Genomic DNA, 20377 nt, shown 5'->3' on the forward strand with positions numbered 1-20377 from the left:
TTGGTATTTCTTCAGCCTCCCCCCACAAGTTTAGTAGTGTTCCCGGTAAAAATACATATTTGCAGTGCTGTGAATACATGACTACAGCGGATGAGATCAGTAGTCTGGTGAGATGATTATTTGCACTTCAGAGCTGTAATTGCAGTTTTCTATTTTTTAGTCTGGTTTCATTATTTCTGGTGTGATTTCCTAATGCTTCCCTCCAGCTAGTTTAAATGAGCTTTTTATATTGATGTATTCCACTTACCTGATTTGTTATACAGTATATTGGCTCCTAAAAGATGACCAGCAGTCATACAGGATTCAAAGTTGACCTTTTTTCACAGATTGATCACTGATGGTCTGTGAAGTGACCGTGGGACGTTGATCCTATAAATAGACAATCCATTTCTGCCCTATTAATTGTGACGTGAGCTTTTATTGAGCGCTGTCCAGTCCATATGTGTCCAGACATTTACATTACTACATGCATTGCATTGATTATTTTCATTTTTGGTACACGTGACACCAGAGGAATAGTGTGATATAGCTCTTTTAAAGGGTTCTTGTCTTTTTAGGTAATCTTTCAGAATAAGCTGTCGCGTGTATGTATGCATGAGGAATAACAGTGTTATCTCTTATTTTTCACCAGTTTTCCACTTTGCATGGTTTGTGTCAAGTTTTCAGTTGCCTCTGACCTAGTGGGTGGAGACTAGCTGCTTTGATGTCTCCCATACACAGCACATGGAGATGGATTCCCATTCTGCTTTTTCTGTAGCACACAGACAAGTAACCATATGGAGTTCATTATATAGGAGTAGTGAGCAGTGTGGCTGTGAATAAAGCAAAAGTACCGTAAAATAAATTTTGCTAATAGCTCTATCTGTGTGTGCCTGGCCTCTCTCACTTGGCTGAATGCTCCTCACTCCTTTTTTCGTAGTTTAATAGGAACTGTAAAATCTAATACTGCAGTGGACTGGCAGTCTGTCTTGTTGAAAAAAAGAGGCTTTTGCATTGTGTTTTTTTTTATTTAGAGTAGGATGACAGAAGAGAAAAAGTGGCTCATAATTGGAGGAGGAAGCATATCTCTCCAAGATATACAGTACAGACCAAAAGTTTGGACACACCTTCTCATTTAAAGATTTTTCTGTATTTTCATGACTATGAAAATTGTACATTCACACTGAAGGCATCAAAACTATGAATTAACACATGTGGCATTATATACTTAACAAAAAAGTGTGAAACAACTGAAAATATGTCTTATATTCTAGGTTCTTCAAAGTAGCCACCTTTTGCTTTGATGACTGCTTTGCACACTCTTGGCATTCTCTTGATGAGCTTCAAGAGGTAGTCACCGGAAATGGTCTTCCAAGAATCTTGAAGGAGTTCCCAGAGATGCTTAGCACTTGTTGGCCCTTTTGTCTTCACTCTGCGGTCCAGCTCACCCCAAACCATCTCGATTGGGTTCAGGTCTGGTGACTGTGGAGGCCAGGTCATCTGGCGTAGCACCCCATCACTCTCCTTCTTGGTGAAATAGCCCTTACACAGCCTGGAGGTGTGTTTGGGGTCATTGTCCTGTTGAAAAATAAATGATGGTCCAACTAAACGCAAACCGGATGGAATAGAATGCCGCTGCAAGATGCTGTGGTAGCCATGCTGGTTCAGTATGCCTTCAATTTTGAATAAATCCCCAACAGTGTCACCAGCAAAGCACCCCCACACCATCACACCTCCTCCTCCATGCTTCACGGTGGGAACCAGGCATATAGAGTCCATCCGTTCACCTTTTCTGCGTCGCACAAAGACACGGTGGTTGGAACCAAAGATCTCAAATTTGGACTCATCAGACCAAAGCACAGATTTCCACTGGTCTAATGTCCATTCCTTGTGTTCTTTAGCCCAAACAAGTCTCTTCTGCTTGTTGCCTGTCCTTAGCAGTGGTTTCCTTGCAGCTATTTTACCACGAAGGCCTGCTGCACAAAGTAGAGCTGTTGTTGTAGAGATGTGTCTGCTGCTAGAACTCTGTGTGGCATTGACCTGGTCTCTAATCTGAGTTGCTGTTTCTGAGGCTGGTGACTCGGATAAACTTATCCTCAGAAGCAGAGGTGACTCTTGGTCTTCCTTTCCTGGGGCGGTCCTCATGTGAGCCAGTTTCATTGTAGCGCTTGATGGTTTTTGCAACTGGCCTTGGGGACACTTTAAAAGTTTTCCCAATTTTTTGGACTGACTGACCTTCATTTCTTAAAGTAATGACGGCCACTCGTTTTTCCTTACTTAGCTGCTTTTTTCTTGCCATAATACAAATTCTAACAGTCTATTCAGTAGGACTATCAGCTGTGTATCCACCTGACTTGTGCACAACACAACTGATGGTCCCAACCCCATTTATAAGGCAAGAAATCCCACTTATTAAACCTGACAGGGCACACCTGTGAAGTGAAAACCATTTCCGGTGACTACCTCTTGAAGCTCATCAAGAGAATGTCAAGAGTGTGCAAAGCAGTCATCAAAGCAAAAGGTGGCTACTTTGAAGAACCTAGAATATAAGACACATTTTCAGTTGTTTCACACTTTTTTGTTAAGTATATAATTCCACATGTGGTAATTCATAGTTTTGATGCTTTCAGTGTGAATGTACAATTTTCATAGTCATGAAAATACAGAAAAATCTTTAAATGAGGTGTCCAAACTTTTGGTCATTACTGTATATTGCCCAATTTTCTTTGTTTTCTTGCACTATTTATTTACTCAGTTTGTTGAAACGTCCGTGACAATTTCTGGCTGTAAGGCAGCATATGACATACAGTGTCATGATGTCAGGAGGTCTGTGGAATGAAGTCGGGTGCTGCACACAATGCCAAACATGCCTTTATAGAAGGTTCGTATTGTATCATTTCTACATTTCTGGTTGCCCTGTACAGAATGGAGAACACCATTAAAGAGGACCGTTGACACTCCTGGAGTGTCTGTAGTAAAAATGTGTGTTCCCCATTAGTTCTGGATCGCATTTTCTTAGATTTGTGTTGTGCCGTTCCTGTAATTCCTGCTGAATATTAGTGAACAACTGGGTGCTACAGTCCCCTCGTCATAGGGCCATGTCTAACGTCTGCCACGATCTAGTCAGCGCAGATAGTGTGGGTAATGCCCAGGTGCCAATTTATTCAGAAATGTTTGAGAAATAACAGCAGGAGTGGCACGCGATTGAGGTATGAAAAGATGCTGTACTGATATCACTTTTCAGAATACCTATTCGTGGTCAACCGGGACTGATATGAACCATTTAGTTGATCATTTAGTGTTAAATATTTGTCGCTTCCATAGTTTATAAAGAAATAACAGGTATAAAATCTATCTTTGTACAGAACAGGAGTTATTGCCTTCAGTAATGCTCCCTACTGTGTATAGATAGCTGTACACAGTAGGGAGCATTACTAAAGGCAATAACTCTTGTTATGTACAACGATAGATTTTATACCCATTATTTCAAAATCCTGGTGTGTAGTCAACATATGGAGGTCTGCTCCATTCAGTCCAGCACTTGGCCATCTCCATCGTTTCCATAGACCCAAGTAGACCAGTGCCTATCATGTGCCACCATGCTATCCATTGTTTTGACAAGACCATTGAGAGACTAGGACCCCAGCTCTCGATGCCTTTGGGGCACAGTGATCAGCCATTTTATTATGTACCAGAAACTATCAGGTTGTAATATTTGCAAAATCCATCCCTCCTCCTCACCCCTTGCCTTTGTGTTACCCATTCATTTTATGTAGTAATGAATGTGGCGTCAGACAAGGCATACAGTAAACTCCCAGCTACCTATAGTGCCATGAAGCCCCAAGCTCATGGACGCTAGGTGACGTGGAAACAGTTTTTTCACATACAAGGCTCTGTTCACATCTGTGTTAATGGCACTGTTGGGCTAATTTTTCCATCATAACCGTAACCTAGAAAAACCGTAGACTCCTCTCTGGATCACCATGTACCCTATTATAAGTCAGTGAGGCCCATCAGGTGCTGCTGCTATCCCCATTTGTAATTTACTTTTCTGTAAAGTAAAACTTCAGATACTTATGGTTTTTCACATCTATGTTCAGTTTTGTACTAACCATACACCAGACCTGTGTCATATATACTCTGCACATTCACGTGTGTGAACATACATACACATAAATATACAGACACACACTGCTCATATGGTACATACTATCCTGTCTCAAATTCAGTTCCTCTAGACTCCTGCAGTTAAAGAACCTTTGGTGACATCATGGTCACATGACTGATATCACCAAAGGTCCTTAAGCAGTCTTAACCTCAGAATAGAAATGCTGGGTGCCCCTAAGGGAATGGGGGGTCCTGAGAAATTGCCCGGTTCACTTTCCCTTAACGCCAGCCCTGCATATCAGCCTGTCTACTCTTTAGTTCCTCTAGACTCCTGCGATAAAAGGTCTTTTGGTGACATCATGGTCACATGACCGGGGTGTCACCAAAGGTCCTTATAATTGTTTGTTACTCTGCACTCAATTAAGTTTCAAAAAAGATTCTTTATTTTAACTTTTTTTCATATGCAACCCTAAAAATGTATATAACGTTTCGACCTTTATATTGGTCTTCCTCAGATATGGATTGCACTCTGTGAATGACTTGTCATGTATGGACAAGTGCTCAGGGAAGAAAGTGGGTTAGGCTATGTGCCCACGATGCAGAAATGAAGCAGAAAATTTCTGCATCTCCCTGGCAGAAAAAACGCATGCAGATTGTGCATGCCTTTTTCCTGCAGAATACATGCGGATTCACATGCGTTTCCGCATGCAGATTGACTAGCGCTTTCCAGGTGATTAGCATCACTTGGAAAGTGCTTGACAACTAGGTCACACTATATAAATCCATGCAACCAGCATGGATTTATATATTGTGACCGTAAAACAATGCTTAAAATAAAGCTATACTCACCCCCGAGGCCCCGGCGTGTGCTGCAGCGCTCGTTCCTGTCTGGTTCCCGGCTGCCAACATATTGAGAGACACAGCGGTGAAGGGCCTGCGGTCACATGACTGTGACGTCACCGAAGGTCCTTCAACGCTGCCAGCATGCCGAGAGAAGCAGTCGGACAGGTGAATATAAACTTTATTTTTTATTTTATTCTTTTTTTTACAGGTACAATGGTACCCAGGTCTGGAAGAGAGTCTTCTCTCCTCCAGAACTGGGTACCATCCGCACATAGAGACGCATAGAATCCGCTTGTAGAAATGTACAGACACGGATTATATGCGTCTCAATGCAAGTCAATGGCGGCAATTCCGCTGCGCTTCCGCAAAATTAATGAACATGCTGCGGATTTATGAGCGCTGCAGAAACGCTGCGGAAAAATCCGCAGCATGTGCATTGACATTGCGGAATGCCATTGGGGACCATGGGGTGTGGATTACCATGCGTTTTTGATGCGTTTCCGTTGCGAAAATTCCGCAGCATAAACGCATGAAAAACGCATCGTGTGCACGCAGCCTTATATTAAGCAGGGCTGTGGAGTTGGTATAAAATGGACCAATTCCGACTCCTAAAATATATAGTACATTGGGTACATTAGTACAATGCAGGATGTGCTGTAAATAAGAATTTGGGAAAGTTATGAAATGTCCTATAAATGTCTGTTCTATTCTTGTTTGAAGGATCTCGGCTTTTAGTGAAGATGAATCTGTGCTGCACTTTATGTACACGCTCAGTAGTGAGGCAGTGCTGTGGAGTCAGTCGCTGGTTTGACTTACTGACTCCGCAGCCCTGAGAAAGTACTGTAAAAACGGCTACTCTGCTACTACTTATGCCTAGCTGCAGTTCTGTAAAACTGAATTCTGTTGGAGACTGGTGGTCAGATTTGGGCGCCTAGTGGGCATTCACCAGAATACACATGCCAAGCTCCTGGCTGTCCTCATTGTAATCTGTACAAGAATGAGGTGTACAGATTACAATGAGGACGCATTAGAATTCATCCACTGCTCTAATCTGCAGTGTGGTCATTCCCTCTTGGCAACAAGCAATAAATAAGAGAATTGCAAAGGACTGTGATCGGCATACTGAGGTGGATGGACAAACATGATTTAGTTTCTACACTATTACTGTTCTCTTCCTTTTTTTAACATGAGAATAACACTTAAAGCAATAAGCCATGTATTACAAGGTGAATGTAGCAGTCTGTCTTATTCATTGTTGCATTGTGTATTAACCAGGGCTGCTGCACGCAGAACCCACACTTAGCTTACCCTGTATGGGTCTAGTGCGTTTTTTTCTGTCACAAACTTGTCACAAAACCTGAAGGATTTCCTAGTGCCAGCAAAGTGAATGAGATTCCTTTATTTTTTCTTTGCAGATTTAGATCTGCAGCATGGATTTATATACTATGACCGTAAAGAATGGTAAAAAATAAATCTATACTCACCCTCTGATGGCCTCCGGAGTCTTGCTTCGCTCTGTCCTGGCTGACGGCAGATCGCGGTACACTACACTGAAGGACCTGCCTTCACATGACTATGACGTCAGCACTGGTCCTTCAGTCCACCTCGATCTGCCGGCAAGGGAGGACGAGCGCAGCGGGGGCCATCAGAAGGTAAATATCATATTTATTTTTTTATTTTATTCTTTTTTTCACAGGTTCTATGGTACCCGGGTCCGGAGGAGAGTCTCCTGTCCTTCAGACCCGGGTACCATCCGCACATTGAAACGCATGGAATGCGCATCTACAGATGCAGTGATGCGTAATCCATGCGTTCCAATGCAAGTCAATGGCGGCGAAAACGCAGCGCTTCCACAAAATAATTGGTAGTGCTGCGTTTTTTTCCGCAATAATCCGCAGTGGAAATTTCTGCACCATTTGCACAGCACATGCGGATTATCATTGGGGAACATGGCAGGCCTTCTACCATGCGTTTTTTAAGCGTTTCTGCACCGATTTTTGCCGCTGCAGAAACACTTAAAAAAACGCATCGTGGGCACACAGCCTTAGAGGCATATATGGTTCAGTGTGTGCACTTACATGTGTGATGATCTCTGCTTGTTCCCTGCACAGTGTATTGATGTGTGTGCGCTTGCTTACATGTGTGATTTTCTTTGCTTTTTCAGTGTATTCGCTTACTTGTGTGATGGTCTCTGCTTTTTTCCTGCTCAGTTTATGGTTCTGTGTAGGTGCTTAAATTTGTGATGGTCTCAGCACAGCTTATGGTTGTGTGCTCGCTTATATGTGTGATACTTTCTGCTTGTTCGGTGTGCGCTCTTACATGGGTGACGCTTTCTGCTTGTTCGGCGTGCGCTCTTACATGGGTGACGCTTTCTGCTTGTTCGGCGTGCGCTCTTACATGGGTGACTCTTTCTGCTTGTTCTGCGTGCGCTCTTACATGGGTGACGCTTTCTGCTTGTTCGGCGCGCGCTCTTACATGGGTGACGCTTTCTGCTTGTTAGGCGCGCGCTCTTACATGGGTGACGCTTTCTGCTTGTTCGGCGCACGCTCTTACATGGGTGACGCTTTCTGCTTGTTCGGCGCACGCTCTTACATGGGTGACGCTTTCTGCTTGTTCGGCGCACGCTCTTACATGGGTGACGCTTTCTGCTTGTTCGGCGCTCGCTCTTACATGGGTGACGCTTTCTGCTTGTTTGGCGCGCGCTCTTACATGGGTGACGCTTTCTGCTTGTTCGGCGTGCGCTCTTACATGGGTGATGCTTTCTGCTTGTTTGGCGCGCGCTCTTACATGGGTGACGCTTTCTGCTTGTTTGGCGCGCGCTCTTACATGGGTGACGCTTTCTGCTTGTTCGGCGCGCGCTCTTACATGGGTGACGCTTTCTGCTTGTTTGGCGCGCGCTCTTACATGGGTGACGCTTTCTGCTTGTTCGGCGCGCGCTCTTACATGGGTGACGCTTTCTGCTTGTTCGGCGCGCGCTCTTACATGGGTGACGCTTTCTGCTTGTTCGGCGCGCGCTCTTACATGGGTGACGCTTTCTGCTTGTTCGGCGTGCGCTCTTACATGGGTGACGCTTTCTGCTTGTTTGGCGCGCGCTCTTACATGGGTGACGCTTTCTGCTTGTTTGGCGCGCGCTCTTACATGGGTGACGCTTTCTGCTTGTTCGGCGCGCGCTCTTACATGGGTGACGCTTTCTGCTTGTTCGGCGCGCGCTCTTACATGGGTGACGCTTTCTGCTTGTTTGGCGCGCGCTCTTACATGGGTGACTCTTTCTGCTTGTTCGGCGTGCGCTCTTACATGGGTGACGCTTTCTGCTTGTTTGGCGCGCGCTCTTACATGGGTGACTCTTTCTGCTTGTTCGGCGTGCGCTCTTACATGGGTGACGCTTTCTGCTTGTTTGGCGCGCGCTCTTACATGGGTGACTCTTTCTGCTTGTTCCCAGCTCAGCTTCTGGTTCAGCATGTGAGGGTTGTCTTGTGCTTTTCCTACAAGTCTCACATCCTTGCTGGCTGCACATGGTGATAGAACTGGTTGCTACGGAGCTGGAATTGTGATTGGTTATCTGCCTCTCCCAATGAGATTAAATCTATTCATGGGATCATCATTTTAACCTTGCAGGACTGCGCTTCTTGGTTTGATTTGCATGCTCAATTCTTATATGTAAGAGGGAGTTTACAAAGAACGGTGGGATTTTTGGTGCATGTCTTGTGTGTGTATATATTAAAAAATAAATACATTTATTTATTATCACCAATTCTTAAAAGGCATTTTCCAGAGTTATGATGTTGATGACCGATCAGGGTGGGAGATCTGACACCCGTCACCCCCCCCCCCCAATCGGCTATTAGCTCTGCTGTTGACTAGATGTTAACAGTGATTCACGGTCTAGTAACCAATAGTCACAGAGAACTGCAGCTCAGTTCTGTTAGATATATACAATACGTAGGGATCTCGATGTTCATGCTAATGCAGACCGATCACTAGATTTCACAATAAAATTACATACATTACTTAATAGATCTTAGACCTGATGAGGCTGGTGCTCTTACTGTGAAAATCCATGTCAAATGATTAAAATTCTATTTGTTCGTTTTCCCACCTGATAATAAAATGGACTAGATCTAACTGGTCTCATAATGGTTCATATCAATCTGGTGACAGATCTGCTTTACAATTCTATAGTAAGTTGTGCGGATGCACTTATATGCAAATTATACTTCTGTCCTCCCAGTCATTATCTTACATATCTTATTTCAGACAAATTTCTATTCAGAAGTTTCTATGGTTACTGAACTACAAATTTAAGCATTTTATAAATTTTTATACTTTTAATGACAATAATATCAAGTTTATGCAGCTTTGATCCTTATTTTTCAATGCTTGCTGATAACACATTCTTGCCTAATCCGTGCTTGGAGTTTATCACAATTTCTTTGTTTTTGTTTGTCACCCACTTTTTGAGGATTGAGCACAATTTTTTAATCAATGGGCTTAAGATCTGAGGAGTTTCCTGGTCATGGACCTAATATCCCAATTAGGGTATGTGCCCATGATCAGGAGCCGCTGCGGCTTCCGCCCTCATTATGCAAATGAGCCGCTATGATTTTTTTTTTTTCCACATGCGGACTTTCCTCATTGATGTTAGTCTACGGGGTAAGTCCACATGCGGACCCGCAAGAGAAATTGACACGCTGCGGTTCTGAAAGTCGCGACGCATGTCAGTTTCTTCGGGTGATCCGCTGGTGTACAGAGACGTATAGTGGACATGGGATTTCTAGAAATCGCATTCACTATGCTGTAACATCTGACCACTATGAGTTTGACGCTGCATAAGCATGCAGCGTCAAACCTGCAGCATTTTCTGATCGTGGGCACATGCCCTTAGAGGAGCCACTTAGTTAGTCTCCATCATGCTGGAAAAAGCATTTTTCTTCATCAAATTGCTTCTGGATCGTTGGGAGAAGTTGCTCTTGGAGGATGTTTAGATCCCATCCTTTATTCATGTCAGTGTCTTAAGCTTAAGCAAAATTGTGAGTGAGCCCACTTCCTTGGATGAAAAGCAACTCCACACATGAATGTCTCTGGATGATTTACTGTTGTAAAGACACAGGACTCACAGTAGTGCTCACCTTTTCTTCTCTGGGCAATCATTCGTTTAGATGTCCCAAACAGTCTAAAGGGGGCTTCATCAAAGAAAATAACTTTACCTCAATCCTCTTTAGTCCAATCCCTGTGCTTCCTGCAGGATGTCAGTCCGTCCTTCATGGTTTTTTTTTTTTTTTTTGGAGAGAAGAGGCTTCTTTCTTGCGGTCATTGACACCAGACCAGTCTCCAACATTCTTCGCCTCACTGTGCGTGCAGATGCACTGACGTTTGCCAGCTGCCATTCCTGAGCAAGCTCTGCACCGATGTTGAACCAATTCCGTAACTGAATCCTCTTTAGGAGATGGTTCTAGCACTTAGTGACTTTCTTGGCCTCCCTGAAGCCTTCTTCACAGCAGTTGAACTTCTCAGAAGTTCTTGTTGATTTGATAAATGATTGCTTTACATTTGCAGTTCTTCTGATCACTCTTCATAATGATCTAAAGTTTATGCTAATTCCTGCTATAAAAGCCGAAGCCATAAACTTTGTGAAAGCCAAAATTTGTCTCTCAAAACTTTTAGCACTCAACTGTACAGCACTTGAGTATGTGTATATTTTTGGACATCCTCAGACTTGTAGTGACTATGGGACAGAACTTACTCTGGACTATTGGCCACTACATCTTAAGGCCCATATACACATTAAGGTGGCTGTTCGGATGACTGCTACTTCTCCCGACTCCCTCATACAACTGATCGTTCATGTATTCTCTATGAGCGAGTTGCTGTCAGACATCTCTGGCGGAGCCTTAACTCCCAGTGAATAAAGCAATTGGCTTTTGAAAATCCGGATCCTTCTCGCCTCCTATACACATTAGACTGTCTGATCCTTCCAATGTTGGTGTCTTCAGACAACTTCAGTTTGTACAATGTATGTACTGGCTAAAGACTCCAAACACAGAGATCCGACGGCACTGCAGGTGCATAGTAAGATCATGTGTCCTCTGTATGAAATATTCTATACAATATGCAGTGGGTACGGAAAGTATTCAGACCCCTTTAAATTTTTCAGTTTTTCATTGCAGCCATTTGGTAAATTCTAAAGTTCATTTTTTTTCTCCTTAATGTACACTCTGCACCCCATCTTGACTGAAAAAAAAGAAATGTAGAAATTTTTGCAAATTTATTAAAAAAGAAAAACTGAAATATCACATGGTCCTAAGTATTCAGACCCTTTGCTCAGACACTCATATTTAAGTCACATGCTATCCATTTCCTTGTGATCCTCCTTGAGATGGTTCTACTCCTTCATTGGAGTCCAGCTGTGTTTAATTAAGCTGATAGGACTTGATTTGGAAAGGCACACACCTGTCTATATAAGACCTCACAGCTCACAGTGCATGTCAGACCAAATGAGAATCATGAGCTCAAAGAAACTGCCCAAGGAGCTCAGAGACAGAATTGTGGCAAGTCACAGATTTTGCCAAGGTTACAAAAGAATTTCTGCAGTACTCAAAGTTCCTAAGAGTACAGTGGCCGCCATAATCCTTAAATGGAAGAAGTTTGGGACCACCAGAAGTCTTCCTAGACCAGGCTGTCCAGCCAAACTGAGCAATCGTGAGAGAAGAGCCTTGGTGTGAGAGGAAAAGAACAACCCCAAGATCACTGTGGCTGAGCTCTAGAAATGCAGTAGGGAGATGAGAGAAAGTTCCACAAAGTCAACTATTGCTGCAGCCCTCCACCAGTCGGGCTTTTATGGCAGAGTGGCCCTACGGAAGCCTCTCAGTTCAAGACATATGAAAGCCCACATAGAGTTTGCACAAAAACAAAAGAAGGACTCCCAGACTATGAGAAATAAGATTCTCTGGTCTGATGAGACGAAGATAGAACTTTTTTGTGATAATTCTAAGCGGTATGTGTGGAGAAAACCAGGCACTGCTCATCACCTGCCCAATACAACCCCAACAGTGAAACATGGGGGTGTTTTTCAGCTGTAGGGACAGGACGACTGGTTGCAATTGAAGGAAACATGAATGCGGCCAAGTACAGAGATATCCTGGATGAAAACCTCTTCCAGAATGCTCTGGACCTCAGACTTGGCCGAAGGTTCACCTTCCAACAAAACAATAACCCTAAGCACATAGCTAAAATAACAATGGAGTGGCTTCAGAACAACTCTGTGACCATTCTTGACTGGCCCAGCCAGAGCCCTGACCTAAACCCAATTGAGCATCTCTGGAGAGACCAGAATATGGCTGTCCACCAACGTTCACCATCCAACCTGACTGAACTGGAAAGGATCTGCAAGGAAGAATGGCCGAGGATCCCCAAATCCAGGAGTGAAAAACTTGTTGAATCATTCCCAAGTAGACTCATGGATGTACTAGCTCAAAAGGATGCTTCTACTCAATAGAATCATAGAATGGTAGAGTTGGAAGGGACCTCCTGGGTCATCTGGTACAACCCCCTGCTCAAAGCAGGATTCACTAAATCATCTCAGACAGATGTCTGTCCAGCCTCTGTTTGAAGACGTCCATTGAAGGGGAACTCGCCACCTCTCGTGGCAGCCTGTTCCACTCATTGATCACCCTAACTGTCAAAAAGTTTTTTCTAATATCTAATCTGTGTCTCCTCCCATTTAGTTTCATCCCATTGCTTCTAGTCTTTCCTTGTGCAAATGAGAATAAAGATGATCCTTCTACAATGTGACAGCCCTTGACATATTTGTAGACAGCTATTAAGTCTCCTCTCAGTCTTCTTTTTTGCAAGCTAAACATTCCCAAATCCTGCAACCGTTCCTCATAGGACATGGTTTGCAGACCAGTCACCATTCTGGTCGCTCTTCTCTGAACTTGCTCCAGTTTGTCTGTCTTTTTTAAAATGTGGTGCCCAAAACTGTACACCGTATTCCAGATGAGGTCTGACCAAAGAGGAGTAAAGACCGATAATGACTTCACGTGATCTAGACTGTATGCTTCTGTTTTTTGCTGCTGCATCACACTGTTGACTCATGTTCAGTTTATGATCTATTAGTATACCTAAGTCTTTTTCACATGTACTGTTGCTTAGCTCTATTCCTCCCATTCTGTATATGCTTTTTTCATTTTTATTGCCCAGATGTAGTACTTTGCATTTTTCCCTGTTAAAAACCATTCTGTTGGTTGCTGCCCACTGCTCCAGTTTATTTAGGTCTTTTTGAATCCTCTCTCTCTCTTCTCTAGTATTAGCTATCCCTCCTAGCTTTGTGTCATCAGCAAATTTAATCAGTTTACCCTCAATTCCTTCATCTAAATCATTGATAAAGATGTTGAACAATACAGGTCCCAGGACCAAGCCCTGTGGTACCCCACTTGAGACATTCATCCAGCTGGATGTGAAGCCATTTACAACCACCCTTTGAGTCCGATCACTAAGCCAGTTATGAATCCACCTAACAGTTGCCTGGACCATTGCATACTTGGTCATTTTTTTCAATAAGGATGGTGTGAGATACTTTGTCAAATGCTTTGCTGAAGTCAAGATATACTATATCTACAGCATTTCCCTGATCCACCCAGTCAGTGATTCTGTCATAGAAGGAAATTAAGTTAGTCTGACATGACTTGTTAGTTACAAACCCATGCTGACTCTGGTTAATCACTTCATTCTTATCCATGTACTTACATACATGTTGTTTAATAATTTGTTCAAAGATCTTTCCTGGTATAGAAGTCAGACTCACCGGCCTATAGTTCCCTGGGTCCACCTTCTTCCCCTTTTTGAAGATCGGAACAACATTTGCTCTTCTCCAGTCTTCTGGGACTTCTCCTGTTCTCCAAGAATTTTCAAAGATTATGGAGAGTGGTTCTAAAATTTCTTCTAAGATCTCCTTCAGTACTCTGGGGTGTAATTCATCTGGACCTGGAGACTTGAACTCATTTATGTTAGCTAAATATTCCCTCACAATCTTTCTGTTTACAGATAACTTGGATTCTTCTATTCCTTTAAAAGGACAGTGAAGATCAGTTGATGTTACATTTTCTTTCTGAGAGAAAACAGATGCAAAATAGGAATTAAAAAGTTCGGCCTTCTCAACATCCTCTCTTACCATTTCTCCATTTTCATCCTGTAAAAAATCCTATAGCATCTTTTCACTTTTCTTTTACTTTTGACATACCCCCAAAATCCTTTTTTATTGCTTTTGACATCTCTTGCAAGCCTTAATTCATTGTCAGCTTTAGCTAACCTGATACGTGCCCTGCAGGATCTGCAGACTGCATTATAATCTTCTTTAGATATGCCTCCCTCTTTCCATTTAATAAACATTTCTTTCTTTCTTTTTAGCATGTGTTTAAGTTCTGTGTTCATCCATCCTGGTTTCCTTAAATGCTTCCCATTCTTCCTACTTTTCGGGATTAACGATTGTGCTTTGAGAATCTCATTTTTAAAAATTTCCCATCCTTCCTGGACATTTTTGTCCTTAAGGACATCCAGCTATTGGATCCCTCCTATTCTCTTTCTGAGTCTCTTAAAATCTGCCTTTCTAAAATCTAACCTTGAAGTCTGAGTCTTCACATGTCTTCCTCCTCTAGTTATCCAAAATTCTATAATAGAATGATCGCTGCCTCCTAGAGTCCCAGCCACCTTTACCTCCTCAACCATTTCCTCCCTGTTTATAAGGATTAGATCCAAAGTAGCAGATCCCCTTGTTTTCTCCCCTACCTTTTGGAAGATAAAGTTGTCAGCAAGAGAGGATAAGAATTTGCTTGACCTGTTAGTTTTACTTGAGAGAGATTCCCAACAAATGTCTGGATAGTTGAAATCTCCCATGACCACTACGTCATATTTTTTGGAGAACTTGGTCATTTGATACATAAAGAGTTCATCCATATCTTCAGCTTGCCCAGGTGGCCTGTAGTAAATGCCTACAATGGTGTCCTTTCCGTTGTTCTCTCCTTGTATTCTTACCCAAACAGTTTCCACAGAACTCCCAGTCTCTGAAGCTTCAATCTCTGTGCAGATATACGCTTTTCTAACATACAATGCAACACCTCCTCCTCGTTTATCAAGTCTGTTTCTTGCAAATAAGTTGTATCCTTTTAGCCTTTTATTCCAATCATGTGTATCGTCCCACCAAGTTTCAGTGATTCCAATGACATCATATTCCTTTTCCTGCGTTAGTAGTTCCAATTCTCCTTGTTTGTTGCCCATGCTTTGTGCATTTGTATAAAAACATTTTAGTTTGTGATTGGTTTCTCTTCCTCCCATATTTTTATTATTTAAATTGTTTTGTCTTTGTTCTTCTTTTCCACTTCCAGTAGCAGAGATCTCAATAGTATTTGTCAGCTGTATGGCTTTTTCTGGCCTTTTGCTTCCCTTCCCACATTGTTCTAGTTTAAAGCTCTCCTGATGAGTGTAGCAAGGCGACTTCCAAATACATGTTTTCCAGTCTTCGTAAGGTGCACCCCATCTCTAGCAAGTAGTCCATCGTATAGGTAATTAATTCCGTGATCCAGAAATCCAAATCCTTGTTGACGGCACCATCGACGTAGCCAGTTGTTCACCTGTAGAATCTTATTCCACCTCATTGTTCCATGGCCATCCACTGGGAGGATGGATGAGAAGACCACCTGCGCTCCCAATTCTTTCACTTTCTTGCCTAAGTCTTCAAAGTCACTGCAGATGGTTGCCAGGTCCTTTCTTGCGGTGTCATTTGTCCCCACATGTATTAGCAGGAATGGGTAGTGATCTGTAGGTCTGAAGAGTCTTGATATCCTGTCAGACACATCTTTAATTTTTGCTCCTGGAAGACAGCACATTTCTCTTGAGGTTATGTCTGGTCTGCAGATAGCGGCTTCTGTTCCTCTTAACAGGGAATCCCCCATGACCACCACGCTCCGTTTTTTCTTCACAACATTCTTCTTTCTCCATCCAGGAGGATTCTGAGGGCTTACAAGGTTATTCATTGCTGGCAAAGTCTTATTTTGCTGTATTTCTTCCTGGTTCTCCTGCGTGAGAGCCTGGTACTGGTTCCTGAGCAGTATGGGTGCTGACTGCCTCTCGATCCTCCTGCTTCTGTGGGTCACATGCTTCCATTCCTCTGTTTCCTCAGGTGCAGAGAGAATTTCTTCTCTTTCTGAATCATGAAGAGATAATTCTGCTCTGTCTAAGAACTCTTCACCTTCCTTAATGATTTTCAAGGTAGTTACCCTCTCTTCTAGATTTTGCAACTTTTCCTCCAACAGGGACACAAGCTTGCATTTCTGGCATGTGAAGTTTGGCTTTTCCACTGGCAAGTCTGTGAACATGTAGCAGGATATGCAGCTCACCAAATGGCTCCTGGACGCTTCCATGTTCTTACTGTTAATGTTCTGAAAACAGTGAAAAAAGCTTAAAAAAAAAAGCTTCAAAATGCGGCGCGCGGTTTACCGATGTCCTCTTTTCAGCTCCAACAGCCAAAATCCAGTGTTCTTTGAGCTCGCGGAGACTCTTCACTTACCTCAAAATGCAGTGGGAATATGCAAATTATCTCCTCAGGACTCCTCCCCTGGTACTGAGCAAAGGGTCTGAATACTTATGACCATGTGATATTTCAGTTTTTCTTATTTAATAAATTTGCAAAAATTTCCACATTTGTTTTTTTTTTTTCAGTCAAGCTGGGGTGCAGAGTATAATTTAATGAGAGAAAAAATGAACTTTTTAGAATTTACCAAATGGCTGCAATGAAACAGAGTGAAAAATGTAAAAGGGTCTGAATACTTTCCATACCCACTGTACACTCTGATCTGCGGCCATGAAAAGCTCGGGGGCACAGCTGGTGAACAACTGAAATACCAACATTACATTGTCATGTGGGCTTACCATCCACATATATGAAGCCATTGTGGAATTTTATTGTTCCTCTACTTTTATATGGAAGTTACCCCAAACATGAGCAACTAACAATAACATACAGCTACCACTCCATACTACTGAGCTGCAAGCATCCTGCTCTGCCAGACAAGCCTACACCATACTGTTATCTTCAGGTGAAATTTTATTTTACTGCTAAAATTAAGGCAGAATTATAAAGGGTATATTGGTAAATGTTTAGACCTCTGACTATGATGTGTCAGTCATGGCTGATATCCCCGGTGCTGGAGGATCTGCAGTAGTGTTACCTCTGCAGCGTGCATTTAGATGTAGGCTCCACATTCATCTGCTCCTGTGTGTTGAATCCGTATCGCTATAAATCTGCATCTCGGCCTCCTTTTTCTGTTTCCTTGTGTCGGTTTGCTCTTGCGCGCTCTTGTCAAAGACTATCATGTCTTCCTCCTCCTCACAGCCTCCCACGCTGTCCTGGGGGACGAAGGCTGATTCATTCATACGGATAAAACGACCTGACTTTTACAGAAACCTTAATGAAAGAAACTAGAACGGAAGCATGCAGTGGAAAATGAGCAGACTGATGGCTTTTGGGGTACGTAGGGCTATTGTGACATGTTGATCCTTTGTCATCCATGTTGTGTGTTTGCATTTGCTGGTAAAGGCAGAAGTTTTTATTGTTGCAATGCTTCCTTCAGGAATTGGTTGTGGAATAATAAAGCAGCGGTGTTTTTATCCATAGTTAGATTTATTTTATTTAACATTTTTGGGCCTAATGTAATTTATGGATTATTTATAAATTTATTTTGTGTGCTTTGGATACCTTATTATAATTTGCCATCTCTATGACCGTAGTTGGTTGTGTGGTCACAATCTTGGGAAACTTCTGGTTTATCAGCGACTTAGCAGGACTGTCTTGGCAGATCTAATGCAAAAATGGTGGTGTCCGACAGATCCTATTATAAGTATATGTCATCCATCAACCACTAATGGTCTCTGTGAACAACAGGTGCGGCAGACAACAGTGACTCTCATAACATTTGCCATTGTTTTGTACTTGGGCTTTTTAGGCCGCTTTCACACCAAATTCTTTTTTTTTTTTTCTGTGTGGGTACGTGTCCTACCTGTTATTTTTGTTAATGAATCACGGACCCATTACAATCAATGTGCCTTTTTGCGTATCCTTTTTTTTTTTTTTTTTTACCGACTAATTGTCCGCAATAAAAACCTGTAGACATGTTCTTCTTTGATTTGTGTATCAAACCTGCCAATGTAAATCGATGGCCCCGTGAACTAGAACACAGATGTCTTACACGCGCAGACTGTGCGTTACTGTTTAGTGGGTAGGAATAGTTAAGATGCCTTCACCATGGCTCACTCGGCGTGCTCAGTCAGTTCATTTGCAGTTGATTTCTCTGTGCTAAGCTAATGGTGCAACTACAAACTGGAAAGTGTCAAGTGTGTTAATAACACGCTGATGAACTGAATTTTTTTTTTTTTTTTTTAACCATCATGAATTTTTTAAAATCATTTTTTCAAATAAAAGGTTGTTTTTAATTAATTGAAATTCAACCCGGAATTGTTGCTAGATACACTCCTTGAAATCAAAAGTATTAAGTTTTTTCTGATTGTTTTTGCGCAGGTTAATACCGTTTGTGCTGTACTATGTTGAAGATGTCCCATGGCCACACAACCCAGGAAACTCTGGAGATCATGAAGGAGTCAGAAAAGCGATTAGTCGAAGAGTCTGTGAACAGAAGCAAGGCGGTATCTAGATCACCCAGTAAAGAGGAACAGGAATCAGACGAACCAAACTCGCGTCAAGAACCTCAGGTTAGTCTACTTCTCATAATGGAATAAATTGTTATGTTGTGTTTTGACGATAATACGGCAAATATAGCTTATATAGCACTGAAAACCATACAAGAGGACATTTGACCCTACACTAGTGGCCAAAATTGAGGCAACACCTGTAGTTTTTCACCATCACCAATATTTAATGAAAGTTTTTCACTGACCTACTTATTTGAACACAAGCCCTCTTCTGCGATATGTATTCTATGTTTGTTTATAGTGACCTGGGATTGATTGAAGACTGATATTCTGCGATTAAAAGGCGGTTTTTATATTTTAAAGCCAGTTTGTCATCAAAAGGTAAGCAATTACATGTTTTCGTTCTCAAAGTGTGTAAGCGGTTTCAAGAGACTGGTTCGATAAAGAATAAACCAGGTAGAGGAAGGAAAAAGGCTACAACTCCTCAGACTGATAGAAGAACGGTTAGAATCGCCCTAAATAACATGAAATCAACTGCTATTGACATCAACAGGGAGCTTGTCAACACTGGAGTGAGTGTGTCCGATCGGACGGTTCCACAACGATTCGACGACGATTGGTAAATGCGGGGCTAAGAGCCAGAATACCACGTAAAAAGCCATTTTTGAATGCCGCAGTGTCAGAAACGTCTGCAGTGGCCAAAGAACATTCTAAATGGACCATTGAACAATGGAGAAATGTTTTATGGAGCGAGGAGACACGCATATCCATCTTTGGCAGCGACAGTGTCCGCTACGTTTGATGACTACCTGGAGAGGATTGCTTGCCAGAGTGTACAGTACCGACCATGAAGCATCCTCTGAGTGTTATGGTAGGGGACTGCTTGTCCAGAGATGCCGTTGGTCGGCTGCAGGTAATTGAAGGAACTGTTAATGCTGAAAAGTATATCAAGGAAGTCCTTCAGCCTAAACTCATTCCTTCGGCACGTGATGTATTTGGTGAAGGGACATCGATTATTTTTCAGCAAGATGGAGTCCCATGCCATACAGCTAAAAAATGTCTCTTGGTTCAAGGACAAAAATGGAATCTCTGGGCTCGGCTCAAAAGAGCGGTGTCAAAACAGCGGGCTTCAAACAAGCAGGAACTCATTGCAGCCATCATCAAATCATGGTTTCATGTCATCACACCATCTGATTTACACAAACTGGTAGATTGCATGCCAAGTAGATGCTAGGCACTTATCAAGGCCAAGGGCTATCCAACTAAGCATTAATATTTTAGTGTTCGATATGAAAATAGGACAAATAAATGTTTTTTCTCCCACAGTCATCTGAGTGACAATAGTGTCCAATTCGTTGACAAATGAACAAATTTCCTGCTAATATTGTGTTTCTGCATGAGATTTTATTTCTACTTAAAAACTTTACTGTGAAATCAAAAACATTCATGAAATTTGGTTCTGTATTGGCAAAATGCGAAAAATTCATAAATCTTGAGGGTTTTACCTCAATTTTGGCCGCTAGTACAATACAATAGCACTTTTTTTTTTATTCTTATTTATTTTTTTCATTTACACACCTAGCTTGAATTATTGGTAACTGTTTTGCATCCATGGATCTTTTGGGTGTGTTTTAGCTTTGTATTTAGGATCATTCTCATTTCTACTAAACTAAATAGGCACCAAAGACAACAGGATTATCTAAGTTTAGCATTCACTAAATTTTCAGGGCAAAAAAACCCCCCAAAATGTATG

General features: G+C 42.2%; 1 protein-coding gene and 1 non-coding gene across 13 annotated transcripts in view; both read left to right on the forward strand.

Annotated features, from left to right (window-relative positions):
• The window catches only part of R3HDM2 (R3H domain containing 2), a 162579-nt gene that overhangs the window by 66815 nt on the left and 75387 nt on the right, over positions 1-20377 (forward strand). For 11 of the 12 annotated variants that reach the window (XM_073663326.1, XM_073663327.1, XM_073663325.1 and 8 more), the window contains one exon: positions 18494-18684. In XM_073663326.1, the coding sequence (XP_073519427.1) occupies positions 18517-18684 (168 nt within the window). In that variant the 5' untranslated portion in view covers positions 18494-18516. Of the gene's footprint in view, positions 1-17348; positions 17447-18493; positions 18685-20377 lie in introns of those variants that run through there. The other variant, XM_073663328.1, reaches the window with a different exon arrangement.
• Positions 3725-3855, forward strand: LOC141256936 (small nucleolar RNA SNORA13). The gene has a single exon (XR_012317875.1). It is a non-coding gene; the product is annotated as a small nucleolar RNA SNORA13 (small nucleolar RNA).

Source organism: Phyllobates terribilis, unplaced genomic scaffold, assembly GCF_046119375.1.
Source record: "Phyllobates terribilis strain yellow unplaced genomic scaffold, ASM4611937v1 Scaffold_2__4_contigs__length_985480577, whole genome shotgun sequence".
Classification (NCBI taxonomy): Eukaryota; Metazoa; Chordata; class Amphibia; order Anura; family Dendrobatidae; genus Phyllobates; species Phyllobates terribilis.